The sequence below is a fragment of the Primulina eburnea genome, chromosome 11 (genome assembly GCF_022965805.1).
Source record: "Primulina eburnea isolate SZY01 chromosome 11, ASM2296580v1, whole genome shotgun sequence".
Taxonomy (NCBI): Eukaryota; Viridiplantae; Streptophyta; class Magnoliopsida; order Lamiales; family Gesneriaceae; genus Primulina; species Primulina eburnea.
The window spans coordinates 2,016,552-2,041,637 of record NC_133111.1 but is presented as its reverse complement, the minus strand read 5'-3'; the positions used below and the strand labels follow the sequence as shown (position 1 = coordinate 2,041,637).

The 25,086-nt window shown below is 34.9% G+C and overlaps 4 protein-coding genes and 1 pseudogene across 4 annotated transcripts; 2 read left to right on the top strand and 3 right to left on the bottom strand.

Annotated features, from left to right (window-relative positions):
* The first annotated feature begins 5,939 nt into the window (after positions 1-5,939).
* Positions 5,940-8,315, top strand: LOC140804280 (uncharacterized). The gene is made up of 5 exons (XM_073160172.1): positions 5,940-6,415; positions 6,829-6,871; positions 6,956-7,116; positions 7,267-7,746; positions 8,018-8,315. Exons 1-5 carry the CDS (start codon positions 6,212-6,214, stop codon positions 8,183-8,185), a joined length of 1,056 nt encoding a protein of 351 aa, XP_073016273.1. The 5' UTR covers positions 5,940-6,211; the 3' UTR covers positions 8,186-8,315.
* A 112-nt stretch (positions 8,316-8,427) lies between these two features.
* Positions 8,428-9,337, bottom strand: LOC140804488 (pentatricopeptide repeat-containing protein At4g21065-like; annotated as a pseudogene).
* A 519-nt stretch (positions 9,338-9,856) lies between these two features.
* Positions 9,857-12,698, bottom strand: LOC140804659 (vacuolar cation/proton exchanger 3-like). The gene is made up of 10 exons (XM_073160744.1): positions 12,229-12,698; positions 11,912-11,979; positions 11,805-11,833; positions 11,497-11,693; positions 11,181-11,396; positions 10,962-11,099; positions 10,596-10,712; positions 10,467-10,520; positions 10,265-10,381; positions 9,857-10,147 (listed from the first exon to the last, which is right to left on the bottom strand). The coding sequence occupies exons 1-10, from the start codon at positions 12,451-12,453 to the stop codon at positions 10,046-10,048; spliced, it is 1,263 nt and encodes a 420-aa protein (XP_073016845.1). The 5' UTR covers positions 12,454-12,698; the 3' UTR covers positions 9,857-10,045.
* Positions 12,699-16,264: 3,566 nt separating this feature from the next.
* On the top strand, positions 16,265-18,307 carry LOC140804281 (GDSL esterase/lipase CPRD49-like). The gene is made up of 6 exons (XM_073160173.1): positions 16,265-16,480; positions 16,824-16,901; positions 17,004-17,144; positions 17,368-17,444; positions 17,546-17,695; positions 17,914-18,307. Exons 1-6 carry the CDS (start codon positions 16,370-16,372, stop codon positions 18,134-18,136), a joined length of 780 nt encoding a protein of 259 aa, XP_073016274.1. The 5' UTR covers positions 16,265-16,369; the 3' UTR covers positions 18,137-18,307.
* A 356-nt stretch (positions 18,308-18,663) lies between these two features.
* On the bottom strand, positions 18,664-25,004 carry LOC140804400 (LIMR family protein At5g01460-like). Its single transcript, XM_073160402.1, has 14 exons — positions 24,449-25,004; positions 24,266-24,351; positions 22,001-22,116; positions 21,809-21,919; positions 21,464-21,562; positions 21,221-21,343; positions 20,998-21,060; positions 20,812-20,876; positions 20,297-20,406; positions 20,093-20,207; positions 19,909-19,974; positions 19,342-19,452; positions 19,198-19,264; positions 18,664-19,108 (listed from the first exon to the last, which is right to left on the bottom strand). The coding sequence occupies exons 1-14, from the start codon at positions 24,796-24,798 to the stop codon at positions 19,061-19,063; spliced, it is 1,530 nt and encodes a 509-aa protein (XP_073016503.1). The 5' UTR covers positions 24,799-25,004; the 3' UTR covers positions 18,664-19,060.
* Positions 25,005-25,086: the final 82 nt, after the last annotated feature.

Here is a 25,086-nt window from a genome sequence, read left to right as displayed (position 1 = left end):
CAGCATGGGGTTGAGGTTCAAAATGAAACAGTTGTGAGGAGAAAGGGGTCCAACTCTTTCCCAGGTAGTTGAATACTGATTAACATTGAATTAGCCTGCTTTATTAGGTTTGGATATTGCCGCCCCTAGGGACGCCCCATTATGCTCCCCCCCTTACCAATTTCTACGCTTCTCCAATATTTGTTAAGGGTCCGATTTAATATGATTAAAATCGATATCTGACACTACTATCTCAAATTTAGAACGATATCTTGAGTTTGATATCATCGGTCAAGGATAGTCAGCTAGGGCGACAGACATTATCATACACGAAACTGGAAAAATATATAATTTGTCGAAATCATGTATCAAATGAGTCGAAGTGGTAAATTAAGTGAGATTATCTTAGTTTAAAAGCAATAATTATCTTAGTATTATTGTTCTTGTTTTAAAAGGCTAGGTATATTTTAAAATAAAGTTATTTTACAAGCAATAAGTTTGAGTGCATGCTAGTTTAAAAATCAAAGCAATAAATAACTTGTAAATTATATTGAGTACAGATAAATAATATATGTAGGTGTAATAAATAATAAAATATAAGTACCATATTACATTATGATTGTGTTATGCAATTAAAAAAACCCATAGAAATAATAAATAATAATTTTGGGACATGGAAATAAATATTAACCGTACAGATTGTGGCAGTAAGTTCCATCGAACGACACGTTAATTTTAATAGGCAATTAAAGAAAAAGTTACAATAATTTGGACAGGAAAGCAATTTATGCGGTACAATATTGTTTCTGGTGATTAATTGTACGCCAGCTTGCCGCTGGTATGTGTGTACAATTTGAGGTTTCTGATATATAAATAATTGTTTTTTAATCATACAAATAATTGAATTTGACAGAGAAAAAGATATTAGAACAATTTTCATAATTATTTAATAACGGATTATGTTTATCGTTGTAAAAATTACGGGAATCGATTTCGTGGGGGTTTGGGGGCAACGTCTCCAAAATCTTTTCAGAACAACACAATCATACTTAAGGAGTAATGCAACTTTTTGGAAACAACACATTGTTTTATGATTAGTTTTCATGAAAAGCTGCAATGTATGATGAAGAGTCGTGTCTGTTCTGACTCGAATTTTCATATATATATATATATATATATATATATATATATAACATCATTAGATTAAGAAATTGTGATGTTTTTGTTGGATTTTGATTTGATTTAGTCACCTACAAATACAAAATATCTCCATTGTATCTTAAGAGATATTTTTCATATCACTGTAACTAAAGTGAGGGAGAAAACATTTCTTAAAAGAAAACGTTACAAACGTATCTTAGAGTTCGTTCATTCAGATATTTTTTATATTCAAAATATAATCACAACAGAAGACTTAAATACAAGATACATAATTTGAATAATTGTTCTCAGAATATGCAATAACATAAAATAATAATAATAATTGTACTTCAACAGTCACCTTGACTTTTAACATAATCGTTGTATAAAATAAAAAATATATAATAAGTTATTACATCATCATTTGCATCAAATGATTATTTGCTTTTGAAAAAATTGTCCCATTTTTTTTTATTTTAGATATCTTTTTCATTTATTAAATTCGGTATAGTATGTAAATGTGAATTTATATATATGATATGCGCTGTAATTTATTTCCTGAAAATAATGAATAGGAAATTAATTTGTGTGTTGCCCAAAAGAATGTCAATTATGACAAGAGGTCATTCGCACGATAGGTAGTAGTTTAGAGATATGGGCCCAAATTAATTTTGGGAACTTTATTAACTTCAAAAAAAGGAAAATAAATAAATATATAGAGTACAATATTCAATCACTTGAAATTTTTCCCAACTACCTCTCATGTGATTATTATTATTATTATTATTATTATTATTATTATTCATACATTTTAAAAAAAATTAAGCCATTGTAATTGAGTGCAATAAGCTAGTAATTTTAGCATGTCGCTATAGATTTACCCGGCAGTGCATTCTATCTGAATAACGTAATTTGTAAGTTATTATGCTAATTCAAACTTTTACCCGTTGTGCATTAAAGACCAGTGAATGAAGTTTCTATTGTCATAAAATAAAGAACTAAACTTTAAGTTTACAACATATTCACTTCGATCGAACATGAGGAAAGAAAAGAGGATTAAGTTTAAATAAATTTCAAATTTGGTGCATTATTTATGCAATTTCACTAAATATGCTAGCTTGATTTAGGGTTTACATCGTCGATATTTTTCTGTAATATTTATGGTAAAATATAGGCCCGTGAATTGGACTATGATAAATGCCATTAAAATGGGTCATCAAGGATATGGTAAGAAATATTAATTAAAGGTTGATAGAAGATGTAGATTTTGGTAAAAAAAAACAAAAAACAAAAAACAAAAAAAAAACAAAAACAAAAACCCTTTTCAAGCTATGACAATTCATATATACTTTCTAAAAATCAATTAATTTATTTTATATGCTACTTTTGAATAAATAACTATGAGTAGGTCTCTTGTGAGACGGTCTCACGAATCTTTATCTGTGAGACGGGTCAACCATACCGATATTCACAATAAAAGTAATATTATTACCATAAAAAAGTAATAACTTTTCATGGATGACCCAAATAAAAGATCTGTCTCACAAAATACTATTCGTGAGACCGTCTCACACAAATTTTTGTCAATAATTATATGTTATAAAAAAATAGTAATAATACTATTATTTATATATTTCACCTTATTAAAGTTGAGGACATGATAGTAATCACCTAAGAAGGACACCAACTTTTTTTCTTCCAACTTTATCATTACATGGAGTAGGTCTCTTGTGAGACGGTTTCACGAATCTTTATCAATCCTACCGATATTCAATCCTACCGATATTCACGATCTTCAATCCTACCGATATTCAATCCTACATGGAGTAGGTCTTTTGTGAGACGGTTTCACGAATCTTTATCAATCCTACCGATATTCAATCCTACCAACTGTCAATCCTACTGATATTCACGATAAAAAGTAATACTCTTAACATAAAAAGTAATATTTTTTCATGGATGACCCAAATAGAGATCCGTCTCACAAAATAAGACTCATGAGACCGTCTCACACAAGTTTTTGTCTCTTACATGATACTAATCTTAGACTTTTGTTTTTGGTTTTTATTTTTTAAAAATTGCAACATATTTTTATTTTTATTTTTTTATTTCAAAAATTCAAATATCAATTTAGTCCCTCCATAATTTATCAAATTTCATTTTTATTCCTCGATAATGATAAAAAAAGATTGTACACACACGTCGTCTGTGGAGAGTAACTAGTATATATGATATAAACACTTCAAATTTCTCATTTTACACACACTTGAGTGTGAAATATTATTAGAAAATATCATGTCCACAACATAGTGGGACATGTAGAGGATGACCGAGTCAAGCTTGGACATTAATTTCCTTTATTTTTTTTATTTATCATTCTTAATTACTTCCTAATATCAGTACAATAATAATTAATATGTGGATTTTCAAGTGAAATCTGATTTAGACAAGTGATTGAGAGGGGAACTACAACTAATTCTTAATATGAAACAAAATAGACCCCTACTTCATCAACATGTGCTTTGCGACTCAAAGAAATTTCGGATAATAAGATTTAGAAATTTCGGATAATAAGATTAAAATATAATTCCGATTCGGAAAATTTGATCCTTAAATATAATTTTATATTTTCATAAATAAAATAATTTCCTCAATAAAAAGTTCAAAATTCCATAATTTTTTTTTAGGAAAAAAAAATAAAATCTTGATTTTTGTGTGGAATAATTGTTAGATAGTCACCTCCATAGTGTTTTATTATTTTTGTTTCTTCTCAACGGTATAGACGGTTTCATATACCTAACAATAAAGAGTCACTAACTTTAATTAATCAGCCGGAATTTGTAGAAACATGACTAAATAACAAATATTGTGGATTTATTATTATTATACATATATATATATTTGGACTAAAGAATCGAGCTTTGTAAACTTGCATGGATTTGTCAACATCAATTTGTCTTGTTTCTACAAATTCCGGCCGTTTAATTGAGTTAGTAACGCATAACTGTACGTAATAGTCATTACTTTTTATGGATATATTGTATTAAAGAACATCAAAAATCAAAGTTATGGCTCTGCCGACATCAATATGTTTATTTGATTCGGCTTTTATACCTAACTTTTTTCTCTTTTGGTTCTGTTAGCAAAATTTAAAACAAAAAATATCTAACCTAGCTCGAGATCTAGTTAAAATTGCGCTAATACTATCTATATATGAATAGTCTCGTCAAGAAATGAACAACTTTATCGCAAGGTCGACATGAGTTTGGACGAACAGATGTAGACTATGGTTGAATGGTAGTTGGTCACGGGACGCTGGCGAGTACCATCATCTTCCTAGTGAAGGAGAGTAAACTTCGTCTTCTTTTTTCTTATTTTCATTGGAGATTATGAATAGATGGGCTTTCTTTAAGATCTATTTTAATGACGGGATCTATCACGGATTTCAACGATCATGGTGACAATGTACAAAAAAAAAAAAAAAAAACCAATAACGAAGGCCATTTTATGTAGATTATTCAATCCCTCAAGCTAAAAATCTTGAAATATTATCTCTAACCCGACCCAATTATGAATTTTAGACATGGTTACTCAGAGGGGGATTCACTGGGGTAAGAATTATGATTAAGCAGGCACACAGTAAAATAGTGTTCTAAGATCAAGTGGGCTTTCAGTTCAACTTCCTTTGTCTAGACCCAATATAAGAGCCCATGATTGAAACCACAGCTCACTGAAACTATAATAATGGGCCAACATAAGATGAGGCCCATAAACTTGACTATATTTTCAATATCTGTTTTATTTTATTACACGATAGTAAATATTTAAGAAGGACATCCACTTTTTCTTTCAATTTTATACTCATATGATACTAATATTACACTTTTATTTTTCGTTTTTTTAAAATTTCAACACACTTTTATTTTATTTTTTTTATTTCACAATTAAAATATCAATTAGTCCCTCAAGTCAAATTTCATTTTAGTTCATCGATAATAATAAAAAAGACTGCATACACACGCATCGCGTGTGCAAAATAACTAGTCTATACTATTTATACTATATTATTAGTAAAGTAACTAACTTTTTGATGTCCCAGTCTATTTTATAATTATATATATTAATAAGGGGTTCAAAATTTAAAATAATTTACATGTATATCAACAAGAGTGAGTTTCATGTGAGAGACGGGTCAACCTTACCCATATTTACAATAAAAAGTAATACTCTTAGCATAAAAAGTAATACTTTTCAAGGAATGACCCAAATAAGATATCCGTCTCACAAACATGACTCGTGAGACCGTCTCACACAAGTTTTTGCCTATCAACAAATAGATTCTTGGTTTTTTAAGCATCAAGGTTGTATGTTCAATTCCTACTTATATTTTATTTTATTTTTTCTTATTTGTTTTTTTAATTAATATATCAAAATTATAATGCAGTCTCTCAATATTTCTTATAATTATATTTTATTTATCATTTAATATAAAATCGAATGAATTATAAAAATATTTTACAAGTGCATCTAGTAAAAATGAAACTAGAAACATGAATATATATTACAATAGCACAAAGTTTATACGTTGGCTTCAATTCTATATTATATTACTAAGCAAAATTAATTTGTAACAACTAAAGTTGATATTTTAAACATATATTTAACACTTTGCTTGTGTTTACTGTATTTTATTTATATATACCATTGATAATATTTAATTTTTAATAATTTGTACAAACATACGTTGAACACAAGAATTCCCTGCGGTTACATCCATTGCATACATAAATGTAAAAAACTTTGGACGTGTGTGGCTCAAAACAAAAGAAAGAAAGAAAATATCTGCATCATAAAATAATCCCCAAGGAAGTCCCATGGAAGATTCGGGCACAATGTCCCACACTTGTTCAAGTTCAGGCCTGAATCCTGTGTTTCGGGCCCCTTTGTCTCCCATTTCTTCCACTCATTTCCAGCCAAGACATAGAGGAGTCACAAACGAGCACTAGTTTAGATTTTTAATATTACATCTTCTTGAAATCCATCATAAATTAGAGGCCAAGGTAATAGTTTATTATCTGAATCGAAGGACGAAATGGAAACCTTGACGGGATCGTGTTGGAAGACTTTCCCACCCAAATTTGGGGAGAAAGATGGACTGATTTGGCGGCCAGGCGATGTGTCGCTGAGTAGAAAAGAAAACGGGTTTCTTAGGAACCAAAAGCGTGATCTTTTTCCGGGCTTCTTTCATTGCAAGACTGCAGTTCGCCCTGTTTCGTCGGTTGCGCCAGAAAATCAGGTAATTCATGTTGGATGAGAAAGAGGTTTCCGTTTCTTTCGAGTGTCTTGTTCTTTATGAATGGCATGTGAAGTTTCATGGGCTCTTTTTTTTTTAATTGTGAGTTGATTCATCATGTGATTAATTTACTTTACTGAATCCTAATTCTAGAATTCAATATATAGAAAGATTCGAAGGTTCAAGTTTTAAAGCCGACAGGGCAACGCGAGTCCAAGAATTTGGGATTGAGAGTGTACTCTATTGGTTGTTTATTTGTTTTACATTGAGTTCGAAGCTAGTATATGCACAAAAGCCAAGCATTGTGTGCTAAATGAATGTAACAATGGGGCAAAAATTAGTAGGCACCAACTTAATAACATGGAATCTTGATTGATGGCAAACACTCACCACAAATAAATTTACCAATGTTTCAGACGCTCGTTGAGAGTGAAGAAACTGATCAGATACAAGTTGCTGGTAATGTTTTTCCCAAGGGGTTTCTGTACTTCTGCCTATTATACTCTGATTTCTTGTTGAAGCCTGGCTTCTTTTGCCATGCAGACCAGCCCAAAACAGCCCATGTCCAATTTAAATTAACTAAGGAATGTGCATTTGGTCAGCACTTTGTAATAGTAGGAGATGATCCATGCTTGGGGTTGTGGGATCCGTCCGATGGAGTGCGGTTTGATTGGTCAGATGGGCACATATGGACTGCAGAAATGGTAAGGAGAAAGAATCTACCTGCGATACATCTGGAATTGTTTATAAATTTTTATTGATGATTAGGTTAATCACAGCAATGGCTATTGCTGAGACACATTGATTTGGTCATCAATTGTGTACTTAATTTCTCTTTCTTTGTGAGTTAACAGGATGTACCCTGTGGCAAAGTGATCAAGTACAAATTCGTACTGAAAGTAGATGATAATACTATTTCGTGGCAACCGGGGCCTGATAGAATTCTGGAAACGTGGGAGACGGAAAAGACTATAATTGTTTATGAAGATTGGGATCATCCCGAATTCCAGGAGATCGTAGAGGAGGAAGAATTTATAGCTGATCTAAATGATGAGAAGTCTTTGATCAATTCAGAATTGCCCTCTGTTTCCGAAAATTTAAGCCAGACAACACAAGACGAAGGAAATGATGCGAAAAAGCAATTCGTTGGCACTGATGAGCATATGAGTCTTGATGATAAGGTGAAACAAGATTCAAATACGTGCATAAATTACTCGAAACATGAAGAAAGCTCAGTTTTAGAGCAAGAGGCTCCTGTTCTATTGCCGGGCTTGATTCCAATGTTGACAGATGAGACGGATGAAGAATCTCCGAATGAAGTGAAAGACAAGGAGGTAAATACTTAATATAAGTTGTAGAATTTTTGTTTCTTGCAACAATGGTTTGACAGAGTGTAGAAAACAAAGCTTGAAGAAACCATTTTCCACTGAAATTGTGGATATATTCTTTGAAAGAATTGATTTGGTCACTTCCCCATCTTAATTTTTCCGTACCACAACCCTATTATCTGTTGAGTTGCAGTCCATATAAACACAAGCTCTTCTATTCCGAAATTGGTACCCTTTTGCATATCTCATTTGTTTATGCATTACTACTATCATTCAGCTCAAAGAAGAACACAACTCAGCCTCCTTGCGTTCTACAGAAACTGGTAAGTTGATGATGGAGAACGAGAAAGGATTTCGTGGAAAAGAGCAGCTTGAATTCTTGGACTGTGGCATGCAATGGGGTAGAGGAATGGTTCGGAAATTTCTTTCTATTTTGGGATTCTAATTTGCTATTGGCTGTGTTTTCTACCAAAAACCAGCAATTTGAGGTGGACTTATTCAATTCTATGCTGTAAATAGTTTTAGATAACCATTTTTACCCAATGAATTTGTCTATTTGATTTCTGATTCCAATACCCAATGCTTAGAATCCACATTGTTTAGTCCGTGGGACGTTACAACATGAGAACATTTTATTAACCAAGCATACTGCACGAGCTTCGTGTCAATTTCCTGGTGTCAAGGGATCTACCAGTAATCTTTACAAGAACAAACTCCATCTTTAAAATGATGAAACCGGCTTCGATCTCTAACAACAATCTCCCGATAAAAAATCTTTGATATTGGATTTATTGCAAGGTGGCAATCTGCACAAATCCTCAAGTTCTTCAAGATTCTAATTGGAGTCCCTGGTGGAGTATTAATTAACACAAATGCAATTGCAATATTCTCGGTATGATACGACAATGCTGTCTCGTTCTCTTCTTCTTCTATGTCAGCAAGAATATTTGATGTATGAGTGCATAGCCTTCCATTTTCAGTAACCCGGTCATCTGGTCATCTCCAAAAGCATTGCAGAAATAACCTCGGTCTGAGGATGAGATCCATCCCCATGACGATTTCCTAACTCAACAAGACTAAAGCCAGGTACTTTACTTACACCTTCATTAAGCATTGTTGTTCTGACATTGTGAACCTCCGACCACAGTCTTTTTGATGCATGAAGGTTCGAAAGAAGCACGAAATCTCCACAGTGTTTAGGCTTCAATCTTTTGAGCTGATCTCTTGCAGCCTCCGCTGTTTCTAAATTCCCTTGTAATGCGCATGCACCTAGTACCGTTCTCCAGATTACAGCATCAGGTTCCACGGCATTTCGTGCATATATTTATAAGCTTGTTTCACTAATCCTGCCCGGACGAGTAAATAACCATAATGTTCAATTTTAGGAACAATTCCAAATTTGTTTTTCATCCTCTCAAAGTAAGCAAATCCCTCATCTACCATCTCGCAATGGCTACAGGCATATAATACTCCAACAAAAGTAATTTCACTAGGAAGAAACCCACGCATCTCCATTTCCTTGAAAATCTAACAAGTATTCATTACCAAATCCATTGACAGCCAATCTAACAATCAACGATGTCCACGACACCGCGATTCAGCTGGCGGCGGCGCGTCGGATCACTGAGAACCAGGAGGTGAGTGGCACAAAACCCCCCGTTTTGAAAGGTTTGAGAAAAAAAAAAACTTGCTAGAATAGTCTTTTAGTAAAAACTAAAAATGATAATAGTCTCAATACACTTCTGAAACATGAATCGGCACTTATTTTAAGACAAAGATGATTAGTCCTCAAATAAAAAGATTAATAAATTATCATGTCTAATTTCTCAGGAAATACAAGTTTTCTCATGAATATTACATTAAAGTCCCCCCTGTTCACTCCACTCGACCTGATTTCTCGGCCCGCCGCTAATTCTACCGATTCTTTGAGGCGGCCAGACAACACGATGATCCAGCCGTTCACAAATCAAACCGAGAGGAATCTGCCAATGACGGCATTTCTGAGTCAAGAAAGTTGCAAGTAAACACTAGTTTTTAACGACTTCATCAACATGCATGACCTCTGATGAATTTGAAATTTATGATATTTCTTATCTAAACAAAAAAAATACATTTCAAATTCATGAATCCTAGCACAACATTTGTTTAACCGAAATTTTGTAACACTGAATAGCTATCGATTCCCGTTCATTGTTCAAAATGTGAAAATCTAAGAAAGATTAAAAACGAAGAACGAATAGTTTAAAACCACCAACGTATATACAAATACAAGTTCATCGTTATCATTAGAAATAATAATCACGGCTTAATATTTGGAATTGGCCCCCTCCATCACGTAAAAGCAAGCCCCCGTGACAATGTAGCACAGCACAAGTACCAGTCCCTTCAAGTAATGAGACGTTCCATCCTGCAGTATTATTCAAATTCTTGGGCATCTTAGCATGCAGAAATATTTCACCAATAGTAATAGTAATAGAAGGAATTCGAACATATCGAATTCGGGTATCTGAATCGATCACTCGACCTGCAAGGTGAATGCTGTGACAAGTATCGATAGAGCAAGACAGCTAGTTTCCAGAGGATTGAGATCAAGGTCCATGTCCACACCCATTATCCACGATATGAGTACACTCAATGGTATCTATAAACATTTCGACAACGCAAAAGTAATATTCAATCGATCAAATATTTAATCAGAGAAAACTTTGAGATCCCAGAACTATTACCACGAACATGGCGATTTGAGTAGCTGAACCTACAGCAAGGCCTATAGAAATATCCTGCATCATCTCCCAGATTATAGGATAAATGCTTTAACATTTCCACATGAATTGCATTATTGAAAAATAGCTGACCAATTTGTTTCGGAAAGCAAAAATGATGGCTCCAGCATGTTCTGCTGCATTTCCAACTATTGGCAGTAAGATCACACTTATGAAGCTCACGGACAACCCCCACGCATCCGAAGCAACCTGTTCATCATCAACAATTCCTTCAATGGTACCGAATTGCGTCTATTGTAGGTGGGTTGCTGATACATATAGGGCAAGGGAGCCTTGTTCTCTTCGCACAAAACAAGAAAACCGGACTTTTATGTGTAATTTTTTGACATTTCAAGTTTTACTTATTTCTTCCATTGAGACCTCTGTTTCTTCATTTCACCCATCCCTTTAAATTAATCTTTGGTTGGATAAACGTCAGTTAAATGTAAATGTGCTTACTTCGATAGAGGCAACGATGTATTCGGACAAGGGAGCAATGATTCCGGTCATCAGAGCTAGCCAGAAACATGCACTCCAGAACCCAATTACGGGGCCCGGTTTCTCATTTGATATCAAGTCAACATCGTCATCTTCACCCTGCTTATCACACACAAGAGTTTGTAGATTTACAAGTACTGTATATCTATTTCTTGATTCTCAAACCTATCGAACACTCACCTGATCTCCATCTTCGAATAGTTGTCGATGGGTCCATAACTGGAAAAAAAGATAAACAATATACCCGACAAGCATCACAACGCAGCTCGCCCTCGACAACTGCAGCTTGCCTGCTGCTATCAACTCGGTGGGCGTTCCTGACAGATTTAGCATCAAAGGCAGTAAGTGACAGAGCAATCCCAACAACAGCAGCACGGAGTTCACGCCCGTTTGTCCCTATCACGATTGCAATATATTTACACAAGAAAGAAACCGATGTTGAGAATTGAATCAAAAGGTTGCAATTAGTATGCATATCTTGAATTCACTTATTTACCGTGTCGAATTTTTGTTCTTTCGAGGGGTTAGCGATTCCACCACAAAAGAGAGAAGTCCCGAGGACGAGCAGAAGATTAGACAGTATGGAACCCAATAGAGAGTACTTGACTACATCTACTTTGTGATGAATAAGAGCAACAATGGATATTATGAGCTCGGTCACATTTCCACATGTTGCATTTAGAAGCCCTCCCACTGCAGTGGCAAACGACCCAACTCTTTTCAACAAATAATTATTCTTTAATCTATTCATTTATTTATAAATCAGTATACTATTGAAGGTATCAATCAGAAGAATCTACCAACCTGTTGGATTTGTGTAGAAAGCGATTTGCCTGCAGTTTATCCATTAATGAACAGATTAAGGAATCCATCCTCAACATTCGATATTCATAAAAATTATAAATACGTACTCTGTCAGAAAGCTGACTCTCTCGGCTAGCGGAGTGAGTCCAATTAGGCTCAACGCGAACACCCACGCCTGTTCATATATATATTGTACCAAAAAAAATTTCATTAATGTAACAAGAAAATACTGGAAGAAATCTTCTCCAACATTGTCTATGCCGGTACACATACTGTTACTAAAAAATGTTGAAAAATTTCTTCCCAGAAAGTATTACCTTCCTTTGATTTAACCAAACAAATCAAAGAAAAAGAGAGCATTTTAATTTAAGTCGTTACATGATTGAGCATGCATATCGCTTGCATGCAATGCAAGAGCACTCACTCTTCCGTAATTACGCTGCTCAGCAACAATGGCGATCGGTAAAGCCGAGAACAGAATCGACAACTTCGTCCCAAGAAGAACCTCTTGAATATTCGCCCAGAACATTCTCAGCAGCCCGACCCCAACTCCCGAAACAAGCATCGGATCCGATCTTTTCAGTGGCGAAGGGGAATTGTATCTGCTCAAATCTTCCATAAGCCACGGTTCTGCTGACGCCGCTTCCATTTTTAATTAATCCTTTACGAATAGATATGAAAATTTGAACAAAAATACCCAGAATGGCAGGGTTAAGGTGGCAATAGAAGCACATAAAACTAAAGACTACGGGGCAACACGTAGCCTGGGAGGGTTCTTTGTTGGCATGTGGGCAAGAAGCTAGTAAGTAATCTGAGAAAAATAAAAGTTTGGGTATTTCACTGTGAATTAATGCTTCGATTTTCCACGAAGGTTAAAGGGTTTTGTTCTGTTACGAGAATCAATCCAACTGGCGCGCGGGGGTGGAGGAATACACATGGCTTTGTCCCATTAAATTTCTTTTTACAGTTAGTATTCCCCCGTTGTTCGTGGTTTTTACCCAGTATTCCACATAAATTTTGGTCAATACCTAGTAGTATTAAATACATGAAAATCGTCTGTCAAAAAAAAAAAAAAATACATGAAAATCAATAAATCATCTCTTTTGTAGTTTACATGGTTCGGACCTCATTTTATTATTGCAAAGACATTTTTAAAAGAAATCAACTCTTTTCTCCCTAAATCACGCATAAACTTTTCTTTAAACTAATCTAATATATTGAATATAAAGTTAACCTTCATATATTCCACAAGTCACGTGTCGATATAATATTATATACCTATCTTCTTAACATTTATGCGTAATATCACAAATTTATATTTATAAGATGAGACGATTCGATCTATATTTATAAAAAAAATATTTTTTATATAAAATTTTTTTTATGGACACAAATAAAACGACATCAGAATAATTTTCGTGTATGTATAACTTATTAATTAGAAGATTTCATCCTATTTGATAGGACATTGCTCCCAATGAAAAGATCAAAGGCTCGGATTTATACACACATACATGAGGTTCATCAATTTTTTTAAAATCAATAACCCAGATCTTATTGGGGCACTGCCTCCACAGTCTGCAGATAGTGTCGAACCTTCCCCTGTTAATTAGCAAGCTGCAGTGATATGACCTTCAATCAAATTACCATCACGTCACTTCATTTTTCGGTGATACGATTTTGTTAACCGCAGTTGGTTAATATCTCGATACAAGCTTTTTCTATGTATAAAATAGTTTGTACAGTAAGATTCCCGATTCTTGTACAATAAAATAAATGAAAGAATGAATTAATTGTCCAGTTGGACTTATAGCGGAAAACGTTGATTTGTATAATCATTGAAAAGACAGGCAACTCATTCACGAAGAATTTGACATAGTGGAGGGTGGTTTGGTAGATGTTATTTAATATTGGTAGTGTGTTCGTCTGTTTAGAATATGATATATGTATTGAATTATATGTATATTAAATCATTTGTGAAGTGAGTCTCATGTGAAACCGTCTCACAGATCTAAATTTTTGAGACATGTCAACCTTATCGATATTCATAATAAAAATTAATATTATTAGCATAAAAAATAATATTTTAATACGACCCGTGAGACCGTCTCACATAAATTTTGTCTGATTCCATGTAATATATTTGAACGAGTGAAAATATCTTGAGTATGTATCAACGTTAACATATAAATAATATGAATCATACCGTGGATGGCCATACGATGTTGAAAGTTTGTCTCTTTGTTCTACCCTTTTTCTTGAATACTGAATGCGAGCAATAATTGCAAGTTCATACATCAATGATTATTGCTCGTTCGAAACAGTTACCGCACAAAAGTTTGGTGGGGATGAATATGTAATTTTAACTTGCTCTTTCATGATTCAAACTCATATTCTGTCCCTCATAGTTCTCTAGCTCGTTCGACAATTTTTTGTTGGATAAATTTAAATTTTAATACATAAAAATTAAACTACTATGTGTATAAAATTCGGAACGTATTGTTTTATATGATTTTAGGTGTCTCAGTGCCTCATATGCAGCCTTGAACCATCTGAGCGATGGGAGTATCGCTTAGACGTCTTCTGTTTATGTATGACAATGAGATGCATTGAAGACGAGTTAAATCAAACTTGGAATCATCTTGCCAATGAAAATTAGGACACGAACCCACACCACCTCTTTTTAACTTGCTCCGTCCAAACTCGAGATTATTCATCCTGGACCCACCATTGGATCCATTGACTCGGATCCGCTCCATCTCGCAACCCGTTTGACCGAGTTTTAACTCAGCTCATTGTCATCCATACTCCTGAATTTTTCAAGACCGTGGTAGAGGCACCTAAGTGCGGGGAAGCACCTAGGCATCCGTTGATCGGCGTGTGACTGTGTTGTTTGATGAGAGTTTCGAGTTTTCATAATCTTTGTCACCAAAAAGTGTGTCTTGATCACATTTTCAATATTTGTGACTTAAATATCAATATATTTGAATGGATTAACATAATGAGAGACCACATAATATTAAATTTGATATCAATCAAAGAAAAAATATTTGTATTCATTTTGAACTTCTTCTTATTTTTTCTCAAAAGGCAGTTTCCTTCATTTTCTGATTTTTGAACGTGTGTTTGTAGTGTTACTATCACAAGTTATAAATCGTTATATCGTGAAAGATGGTTTTTATAACCCGTATACACCATATTGCAAATCTACCGAAGATGTTATTGGAGAATCTACATCAACAAATCATTTAGTTGAAATCAAGTATCTAGTCAATTTTTTATAATAATAATAAAAAAACAAATACTTATTATATTTGTGAATGTGAGCACGTCTTAACAATATACTAAAATCAATCCAAATAAAAAATATAGCCCCATTATATCGGTTTATCTGTCATTTTTATAACAAATTTTTTTGTAGAACAGTCTCAAATATCAATTTTTGTGAGATATACATTCTATTTGAGTGACTCACGAAAATATATTATTATTTTATATAAAATACGACTTGTTATTGTAAATATGAGCAAAATTGATCGGTTTCACAATTCACAAATAAAAATATGTGAAACTATTTAACAATAGACTTACTACATTTTTATTTATTATTTTCAATGATTTAAACTTTTTTTATTCTTTCAATTCAACCAATATTTCACCTTTTGTAATAAGCTTCGTTTGTTGTACATCAAATTCCCTTTGTTTGTCATGTTATTATATTTTCCCCACTTGGAATTTGGAAAGAGCAACGTTGAATCATTAGGTATACAGCCAATACTCATTGAACAAAAAAATGGGTGATATTTATCATCAAAATTTTAAACTGAATATAATATATAGACTATAATTTCCATGTGATATTTTTAATTCATCATTTCATATAATTATATCTCAATTTTAAATTTATTTTTATATAGGTTGATCTTCTTAAATTTTACATTTTTTTTTTATTTTGACCATTTTATCAATCAATTCAGACTATTAAATATATATATATATATATATATATATATATATTATATATTATATATATAATATTTTTTTAATTTGAGTAAGTCTCTTGCGATACGGTCTCACAAATCTTTATCTGTGAGACGGATCAACTCTACCGATATTCACAATAAAAGTAATATAATATATGTCAATAGTTCTGAAAATTCTTGTAAAAATTACTAAATTAAAAGGCAAAAACTTGTGTGAGACAGTCTCACGGGTCGTATGTTGTGAGACAGATCTCTTATTTGGGTCATCCATGAAAAATATTACTTTTTATTGTGAATATCAATAAGATTGATCCGTCTCATAGATAAAGATTCGTGAGATCGTCTCACGAGACACATTCTTCATTTTATTGTCCTTTCAACAATAAAAAATACGAAAAATTAAAAAAATGCAGCGATAATTGCAAGAGGGGAAATGAGGAATAAGAAATCCCAAAGGAACCCTTACAAATTATAGACAACCACCACGAGGTCCACCTACTCCTGATCCCGTTGCTGTTGTGTTTATTTATCAGCATCAGCTCTTGCACACACAGCCCACGAGAAGATCGAGGGGAGACGAAGATGGTGGGTCCGAATAGGCCGCAGTTCGTGTTGTTCGGATCTTCCATCGTGCAGATGTGCTACAACGTCGGGGGCTGGGGTGCTATGCTTGCCGATCTTTACGCGCGCAAGGTAATCTCATCTTCTTCCTGCTCTTTTCCGCGTGCAATTCATCGACGAGTTCCTTCTTCCTTCTGCTGCTTTGTTGTGTTGGAATCTAGAATCTTTCGAATGCTGTTTAATTTAAGTATATTGAATGTTCAGAGAATATCTGGTAAAAGTTTTTTTTAGATGGCTTCTGGTCTCTGCATCTTGTTGTTTGCGAATTTTAGATATATCACTCATCTCCGGTCATGCTAATTAGATCTTCTAGATTTGAGCAGATAAAAGGTTTAAATGATTGCGCTATCCTTTTCGTCTCTAATTATATTATTCTACTTCAGACAAATTTTGATTTATGTGCTAAACTTTAAAGGCGGATATACTACTTCGTGGATACTCTGGCTGGAATTCAAGGATGGCTCTTCAAATCCTTGATCAAGTTTTTCTGAAGGTAAATGTTTGATACCGAATCATGGTCGTGTAGCATGAGTATGTTAGATTCTTCGTTTCACTGTATAATCGAAGTTTTTTTCCTCTTATTCTTTGAATTCAGGATGCAGCTGTTCAGCCTTCACTTGTTATATTATATTTTGGTGGTAATGATGCAACAAATCCTCATCCAAGTGGCTTAGGTGGTCATGTACCTCTTGCCGAATATGTCGAAAACATGAAAAGGATGATTGTCCATATCAAGGTCCGTTACATTTTTATCATGCCTTGTACTTTTTCTTCACTATGTTGATGCAGCTGCCTGTTGTGAAGGAATGACCATATCTGAGTTCTATATGGTTTTTTCGAAAGTTAGAGGGAATTGCTCTAAAAAGGATTACATAAACCTGTTTTCTGTCATTTTTTTCTTGGGGAAGTACATCTGTCTACCCTGTGCACTGAGAGACAATGTTTTCAACCAAATCCAGGGTCTTTCTGATAAAACAAGGATAATATGTCTTAGCTCTCCTCCGGTGAATGAGGCAAAAATTAGTGAAATTTTTGGGTAAGCCAGATTTGGATAAATTTTCGTTACTACTAGTTTTCTACCCGCTACGAAGGTTTTTCATCTTGCTAATTCCAATCTTGATTATACCTTGTAAACAGGGCTTCATTTGATGATCAAGCTCGTACGAACGAAGGTTTATGTAAGTATAATAAGGCTTTGATAGAGTTATGCGAAGAAATGGATGTTAAGGCTATCGATCTGTTTACTGCAATTCGGGGAAAAGATGATTGGGCAGAATCTTGCTTTATGTGAGTAAACTTTTGATTCTTTTCTTCTTGTTTCCTAATTATCCGTTAAACAGCTTGAACCAACTCTGGAATGGAAAAGGAACAAAGGGAATAATGCATTTATCCACAATAATGATTCTTGCTGTGTGCTAATGTTAAGGATCTATAAAAAATTCGACACCTGTCTGTCATGCTCTTCCATTCCTGAATAATAAACTCAGGGTTTTATATACTCGCAGAGACGGAATCCACTTGTCTTCTGATGGGTCCAAAGTTGTATTGGAGGAGATACTCAAGGTCTTGAAAAGAGTCGATTGGGAACCGAGTCTATATTGGTTGGCAATGACGCCTGAATTTTCAGAGGATTCACCGTATTACGTTGTAGGTCCGGATGGCAAGAACACATTCAATGTTTCTGGTCATATTTGTACCTGGCAAAGGCAGTGGCTCAACATTGAGTAGTCGAAAGAACTCGGGCTGTCGTATTCTCCCAACTTCTTGCTGTATAATTTGTCGTTTCTTTCTAGTTATCGTCCCGTGAGTGTTTTATCTTGAAATTTTAGTTGCATTCTTTGCAGGTGGTTTTGTTTGACCAACCGAATATTTACATTTCAGACCAATATTGTTCGTTAATTTTTTGAGGTTCTGCTTCGGTTGAATGATTTGATTAACGAATTTAAAGACAAAATGACTCCATAAATTAAGTTTTTGAAATCAATTATCATGACTGAAAAAATCATCCAAACGTAGGGGTACATTTGGATCACGAATTTGGATCGCTCTCGTACATTGTGGACGTCCTTAAAACATTAAACCATAGAAGAGTGTGTTTTCTTGATATTTTAGTGACATGTCCCAAAAACAGTGCAATGAGAACCCAAACTTGAATTAAAAAAGATCAAACTATCAATGAACGCTTGACGACAATTGAAATTGAAATTATATTAACAGTTACAACTGAAAAATAAATAGAAGTACCAGACCCAAGCTTCAGGAAGTAAATATGCTAAATTGCAAAGAGGTGTCCAACAAGCATTTTTGTTATCACTGATTCTAATGTTACACCAAGGATAATTCTCAAACCAATCCTACACAGTACATATAAATACATGAATTGATGGTTCACAACTCAATTAAAAAGATATAACTTCATACACAAGAGAATGAAAGGCAATGACGCTATACCGGAGAAGCACACTACAAACATACGACTACAAATTCCACTGTCCCAGTGTAAATTCGTTCTTGATGGTGTTAGTCTATTACTCCAGGCAAGGAAGCCGCACAAAACCGGAACACAAATATCCGAGATTGAAATCGCTCGATAAGCGATAAATCAAGAAATACAGAAGATTCATGCGTTGAAATTTGGTCATAACACCATGTTCATGTGGAAAGCTGGAATCTGCCACTCGGCTTTTTTCTTCTCCATCCCTAGAAAGCAGGTTTTCACACATTTGAGCTTAGACTTCACATGAATAAAGAAAAAGGTAATAGGGATAGAGCGGGTTATGAAAACTTACAAAAGCTGCATAATATACAAATGTCAGCCCTGCTAGAATAATAAATGCAATTTGAAACACATTGTACCTGCAGCAGCAAATGAATTTTTAATACCATGAAATTTAAAGCACAAGAACTTACAAGAGCGTAAGATGCTAACTAACTTGTACAAATATTTGATTCCCCGAAGGGATTGCAGGGTATGACCGAATATTTCTTGAGCTGCTGTAGCCTGTGCATAATATGCGAATGCAGTAGCACAGAACTGAATCACACTGCAGTCCAGCGATTGCAGTAGAAGTTCACAATAAGCACAAGTGAAAGATAATACAAAATGCACCATCAGTAGATAATGATTAGTTGAAGCAGAGGTTACAGAGTTGCATTCAATAAATCCCTTGATAAAATGAGGGTTCTCATAATTTGGTTCATTGCAGCTTCTACAATAGTGTTAGTAACTTGGACATCTTAAAGAGTGGGGACTAATAAAACTTGGATCTTTTGATTAATGGATCTGCTAATGCTGTACAAAAAAGAAAATCACTGACATAACCATGTATCAAGTGACAAGAAATTGCTTAAAAGTAATGGTGTGAACTGTGCTATGTGACTGTATTTTGATCCAAAGAGACGATATGGTGCAACCTTTGGCGGAGTTCTTAAAAAATTCAATAAAAAATTTTCAAGATTGGCACGTGAAGGTGGGATGCCAATAATAAGGCATTCATTACCTGATTGAACAAAGAAGAATAAGACCCACATTAAAAAGAAACGAATTCATAAGTGTAGCTCCCCACCTGCAAATATCGGTACTAATGTCAAACAATAATCATTAAAACAAAAGTCATGAACACAAATAAGTGATAACAAAGCATGTAAAAGAAAGGAAAGAAAATTGACACTGCTAATACATACTTCATAGGATGGATCGTAATGAAAACCAATTTCATGCCAAGCATCATTTCCCCGGCAATCACAGCCACAAGGAGATAGAAGCAGAAGAATGCAAATGCTACAGTACCCAGCAGACCTAAAAGTAGAAGCAGCTGCCATTCCAATCAAATGTGTAAAATTTGAAGGAAGATCAAGACAAATGACAAACAAAAGTTTTTTGGTTACCCCAAACGTTATCCAACTTGATGAACACCTCATTAAGAAAAGAAGAAAGAGGGGGGTCAATCAGCAAATATATCACAATATGCGCAACCCAAGCCACTGAAACGATTAACCTGTACAAGGCAACATTACATTTTCAATATGTTAAAAGCTCAACTAAGCAAAAGCATCAAAACATTGGCAGAGAACCAAAACTAAATAAATAAAGCTATCTGAATGAGTCAATGCAAGCTGCAGCAATGGAAATTCAACACACCATCCAACAATAATATCTTGCCCCCAGAAAATCCGTGCAATCTGCATTTGAACACATAACCACCCTTCCCCAATTCTATTGCCCACAGCAAGGACAAATAGACTTCCACATGAATAAAACCAGCCATCAATTTATTTAATATTCAAGCAGCGATATTTTTATTACCAATATATGATCCACAGCCGATGAGTATCAGTTTTGCATGGATAATCAAAAAAGGAAATTCAAGAACGCATCAGAAAAGTCACAAGAAAGGACATACCCTATAACTCCAAACACCAGTTTCGCGAGGTAACCAAGCACGGTCATAGCCCAAGATGCCTCAGCCTGAATAGATTAGATTTAGACACCTTCATTAAGTTATTTTTTGGTATTACCTTCATTTTCTGTTCTTTTAATAATTTCACTTCAGGAAGGAAGGTGTAATTTATCTGTTTCATTTAATCACCTTTTCTCCTTGAGGGTACATTTCTTCCAAAGATTTCACGTCCTCCTCCAAAAGTAGTAGTTCCTGTGTAGTTATTGGATAGTAAAAATATGAAAATCACTTTTTCGAATTAAAATAAAGAAACTCTTGAAAGAATGTAAATGGATCGCGACCCCAAAAACCCGTCCTCAGACACAGACAAAAGATTAAAAGAACAGGAAAAAGACAAAACACTACACACAACCTTTTCTACACTTTTCACATTTTTGCGCCATTTTCTACCCTTGCTGCCACTTCTTTCTTCCTGGTGAAGAGCATCAGCTGCTTTTTTCAGTTCTCTTGCTTTTTTCCCCAGTTCAGTTGCTTCCTACAGATCATGAGATATAAGCCTCATATGAAAATTGTACACATTACTGAAACTTCTGAAAAATGAATTTTTTCCAAGGTCAATGCGGAAAAGAATGAAGTCCATTAGACAAATGAGTACCTTGATATACTGCGAACGTGTGATAACAGCCTTTGGGCGGTGGATAAATGAGAATATCATTCCCAGTGGAAGGCAGGCAATGCCGACACCACCAAAGATCTGAATTCCAGCACGTCAAAACTTGAAATGATGTATCGAATATGGAAGTGATGTACAAAGATATTATTTTTCCTTTTTATGAGACCTCAGCAATTTTTTTTTGTAAAAAGTGTTCAAAGATACTAAAGCATGCTAAAGATAACATCACATAGTTTGCACAAGTAAATACAACAGGAAGTCATAGGATTTGGAGATTTGTTACATCTAAGGACCTTTTTTCAGAAGAAATTTTGTAGCTGATCTTACAGTGAAAAGGACAGATCCAACAATTGTGGCTAGCGCAACTACATATTCTGGGAAGGTCGCGTGCATGGTCCATGTTGTCTCAGATGAAGCACTGGCAGAATATGCAGAACACTGAAAGAAGAAAAAATAATTATTGAAAGAATCAAGAAGTGAAACTGACGAGAAATTAGATTGATTGATGTGTTCCCTGACCTGTCTTTGCCCACTTCCAACACATTGTTGTCCACTGGAGAAGGTCAATGACTGTGAGAAAGGTTCAGTGGATGAGGATAGGTGCCTAACTGTGAAATCCACCTTCCCCAAAAGGCCTAGGACAATAAAAAAGAATGTGAACAAAAACAGGGTCCTGACGGTATTCGTCCATATTTCCAAAAAATCCTTCCCACTTCCAAGTTCATCCATTGCCGATTTTAATTTCGTTGCCTGAGCAAAATAACCTGTTCATTCTTAATCTTTGCAAAAATCCTAACTTACAGAACACATTCCCTCCCCAATTTCATGTGTCAGGCAAATATTTAAATGGTGTTTTGTTTGATGAAAATGAAATACTATCCAGCACATATAACCACCACTAAACTACTTAATATAAAACAAGCAGGCAGAGATTTTGATATGCAGGATGTATAGGATATTTTGCACAAATAATGAAATAAATCCTCGATGATCTATTTGCAATGTATTAATTCGTCCAGTCACTCAGTAACTAATAAGTTGGAACTGAAGGGTTTAAATTTCTGATACAAGTACGCCGCAAGCAAGATGGAAGAGATTAATGCAAATAGTGGTTAGATATGAAATAATGTACTTCTATCTATTTAGTGAATGAACAATTAACATGCAGTTACAAGAATTAGTTACATGGAGTTAGTAGAATAAAAGGATGGAATGAGAGTCAAAAGTGTATTATTGAACTTGCAGATTAAACAAAGCTTCTCTCTACAATTTTCTCTCTCTTATTCTTGATCTATTTTCTTAGGAGACCAGCAATCTTGAATTCGCTATCGTATCATTTGGTGCTCTGGTTCCAAATCGTGCTCTTGTTTCTTCGATTCATCCACCAGTACAATTGTTCTTTGTTAATTCTTTGAATTCTGGCACCGTTCAACAATGGTTGAAGGGCTAGGTTGGAAGAAATTTTCACCAAACTCACTACGCTTCAAGAGAACCAAGCGACCATGATCAAGCTCAATACGCTTCAAGAGAATCAAGCGACCACGAGAAACAAAACACTAGTATTGAAGCCCTAACCAATTCAAAGAAAGATTTTGCAGTCGGCCTGTGGAAATCGGATGCAGAAGTGGGGCAATACAACAGAGAATCAAAATCTTGCTGCTGAAAATCAGTCGCAATCACCGATCAATTTCGATTTTTTTACAACCATGGTACAAGAATTTTCCAGCAAACGACAATCAATTTAGCTCCATGAATCTTGAGGGGCCGTGCTGCTTTGGGGAAAATTTGTACGCTTCGAAATCAAGAAGCGAGAGGGTAAAAGCAGTGGCAACCAACAACACTCAAGATCATCCCCTTTCCCCCAAAGTGAAGATGGAATTGGTCCACCAAACAGCAAGGGATATAATGGCAATGTTGAAAGATTGTTTCAAAAAGGAAATGGAACCTGAAATGAAGGAGGCTTCAGCGTGGATTCCAGGAACCTAACCCAAGTGCAGAATCACATCCACACTGCTCATTCTAACAAAGAATACTTGGAGCAGAAAATAGAAGGGAACACAAATATGCTCCATGTGTCCATTGGATTGTGAGCTGAAAGGGAGGTAATTTTGAGGCGAAACATTCAATTTCCAGTGCATTTTCGAAAGCAAAATCCAAACTTAAGGTGGTCATGGTCGATCCAAAAGAAGAAGCCGGACAAGAAGGGTGGTTGTCCTACCATATAATTAATTGAATGATATAGCGGTCGTAGAGTGGTGAAATAAAAGGAAGACGATGAAAGTGGTTTCTCTGTCGAAGCGGTGAAAGCACTGGATGGGCTCGATGGTTCAAACTAAGGCAAATTTTCTACACTCGTAGTCGTGGCTTCCGCTTTTACACCACTTCACCTTGAGTACAAGGTGCTTCTTGACCGGGTGAATAGTGATATGCCAAAGGATAAGCGATTCACGCGAGTAGCAAGTTTTTCAGAAGATTAGCTTATTATATCATCAATGTTAGATACAAATAAATGTATTTTTAATCATGTAGTGAATAGACAATTAAAATTCAGTTGCAAAAATTGGTTACAGGAAGTTAGTAGAATAAAAAGGGTGAATAAGACTCAATGTGTATTATTAAACTTGCAGATTAAAACAAAGTTTCTCTAGAGATCTCAAATTCGCTATCATATCAGTTTCCCGGTATGATTTGATTAGTATGCAACTTCCTTAACTCAAAGCTCATTTACCATGCACCTTCAAACCCATAAAATCACAAAAGAGCAAGAAACTGCCAATAACTTACCGTACAAAATTCCAAGAGCGAGTGCACAGACAATAGCTGTCACAATCACCCACAGCAGTGCACTTTTCATCCTCTTCCACACACTCCTGAAGAAAAAAACACGAATGTCACAACAATTTAGGACCAAATTCACATATAAAATCAATAGATCAAATTTAAAACCACCAATCGAAAAACTCTAACTTGTCCTGATCTCCTTCGTAGTAGAACATAGCGAAGGGGATAACGAAGAAAACAAGGATAGCGTCCACGATATAAACAGCGAGCCACAAATCCTTCATCGGTAGAGTGAGATTGCAAGCGCCGTTGTAAATCGCGTGGCGACAGGCCTGACGATTTGCCACGTCAGCTGGAAGCATGAGAATTGAGATTGCGGCGACTGATAGCCCCAAAACGACGACGAATTTGGGGAAATATGCTTGGTTAACATCATCAGGGTGCTGATAATTAACGAGGAGGTACAAGTTGAACACAAAAACCAATACACAAACAACAATCGCCACAATCACCAGGGCCAGATTGAAATCCCCCATTTCTGGCGGGATATGAACAATGAGGCCTCTTCTCGATATCCGTGACCAATTTGCCTTCGACTAGGGTTTTGGATTTGGGACTTCACAGAAATTATTCAAATTTCCCACAAGTTTCTTCAAAATTTCGCTTGGAAGAAAGTGAGAAAGGCGACTCGCTCCGATGATTATGCTTAACGGGTGAAGGTGGGGTTATCGAACAAGATGAGTTTGACGTAATATATGAAAGTACTATTGTAGCCCTATAAGACAGTTGCTTTTGTGGATCTCGTTTGGTTTTTTAGGTATTTT

Bases quoted from the DNA above. Each gene is read 5' to 3' on its own strand.
- LOC140804280 (XM_073160172.1), top strand. From the start codon at position 6,212: ATGGAAACCTTGACGGGATCGTGTTGGAAGACTTTCCCACCCAAATTT. The intron at 6,416-6,828 runs GTAATTCATGTT...CCAATGTTTCAG, and splicing joins CGGTTGCGCCAGAAAATCAG to ACGCTCGTTGAGAGTGAAGA. The intron at 6,872-6,955 runs GTAATGTTTTTC...TTTGCCATGCAG, and splicing joins TGATCAGATACAAGTTGCTG to ACCAGCCCAAAACAGCCCAT.
- LOC140804659 (XM_073160744.1), bottom strand. From the start codon at position 12,453: ATGGAAGCGGCGTCAGCAGAACCGTGGCTTATGGAAGATTTGAGCAGA. The intron at 10,382-10,466 runs GTAATAGTTCTG...AAATGTTTATAG, and splicing joins CTCAAATCGCCATGTTCGTG to ATACCATTGAGTGTACTCAT. The intron at 10,148-10,264 runs GTCGAGTGATCG...ATAATACTGCAG, and splicing joins TCACAGCATTCACCTTGCAG to GATGGAACGTCTCATTACTT.
- LOC140804281 (XM_073160173.1), top strand. From the start codon at position 16,370: ATGGTGGGTCCGAATAGGCCGCAGTTCGTGTTGTTCGGATCTTCCATC. The intron at 17,145-17,367 runs GTCCGTTACATT...AACCAAATCCAG, and splicing joins GGATGATTGTCCATATCAAG to GGTCTTTCTGATAAAACAAG. The intron at 17,696-17,913 runs GTGAGTAAACTT...ATATACTCGCAG, and splicing joins TGGGCAGAATCTTGCTTTAT to AGACGGAATCCACTTGTCTT.
- LOC140804400 (XM_073160402.1), bottom strand. From the start codon at position 24,798: ATGGGGGATTTCAATCTGGCCCTGGTGATTGTGGCGATTGTTGTTTGT. The intron at 20,407-20,811 runs GTATGTCCTTTC...TGCCTTGTACAG, and splicing joins CTGGTGTTTGGAGTTATAGG to GTTAATCGTTTCAGTGGCTT. The intron at 19,109-19,197 runs GTAAGTTTTCAT...CCTGCTTTCTAG, and splicing joins TTGTATATTATGCAGCTTTT to GGATGGAGAAGAAAAAAGCC.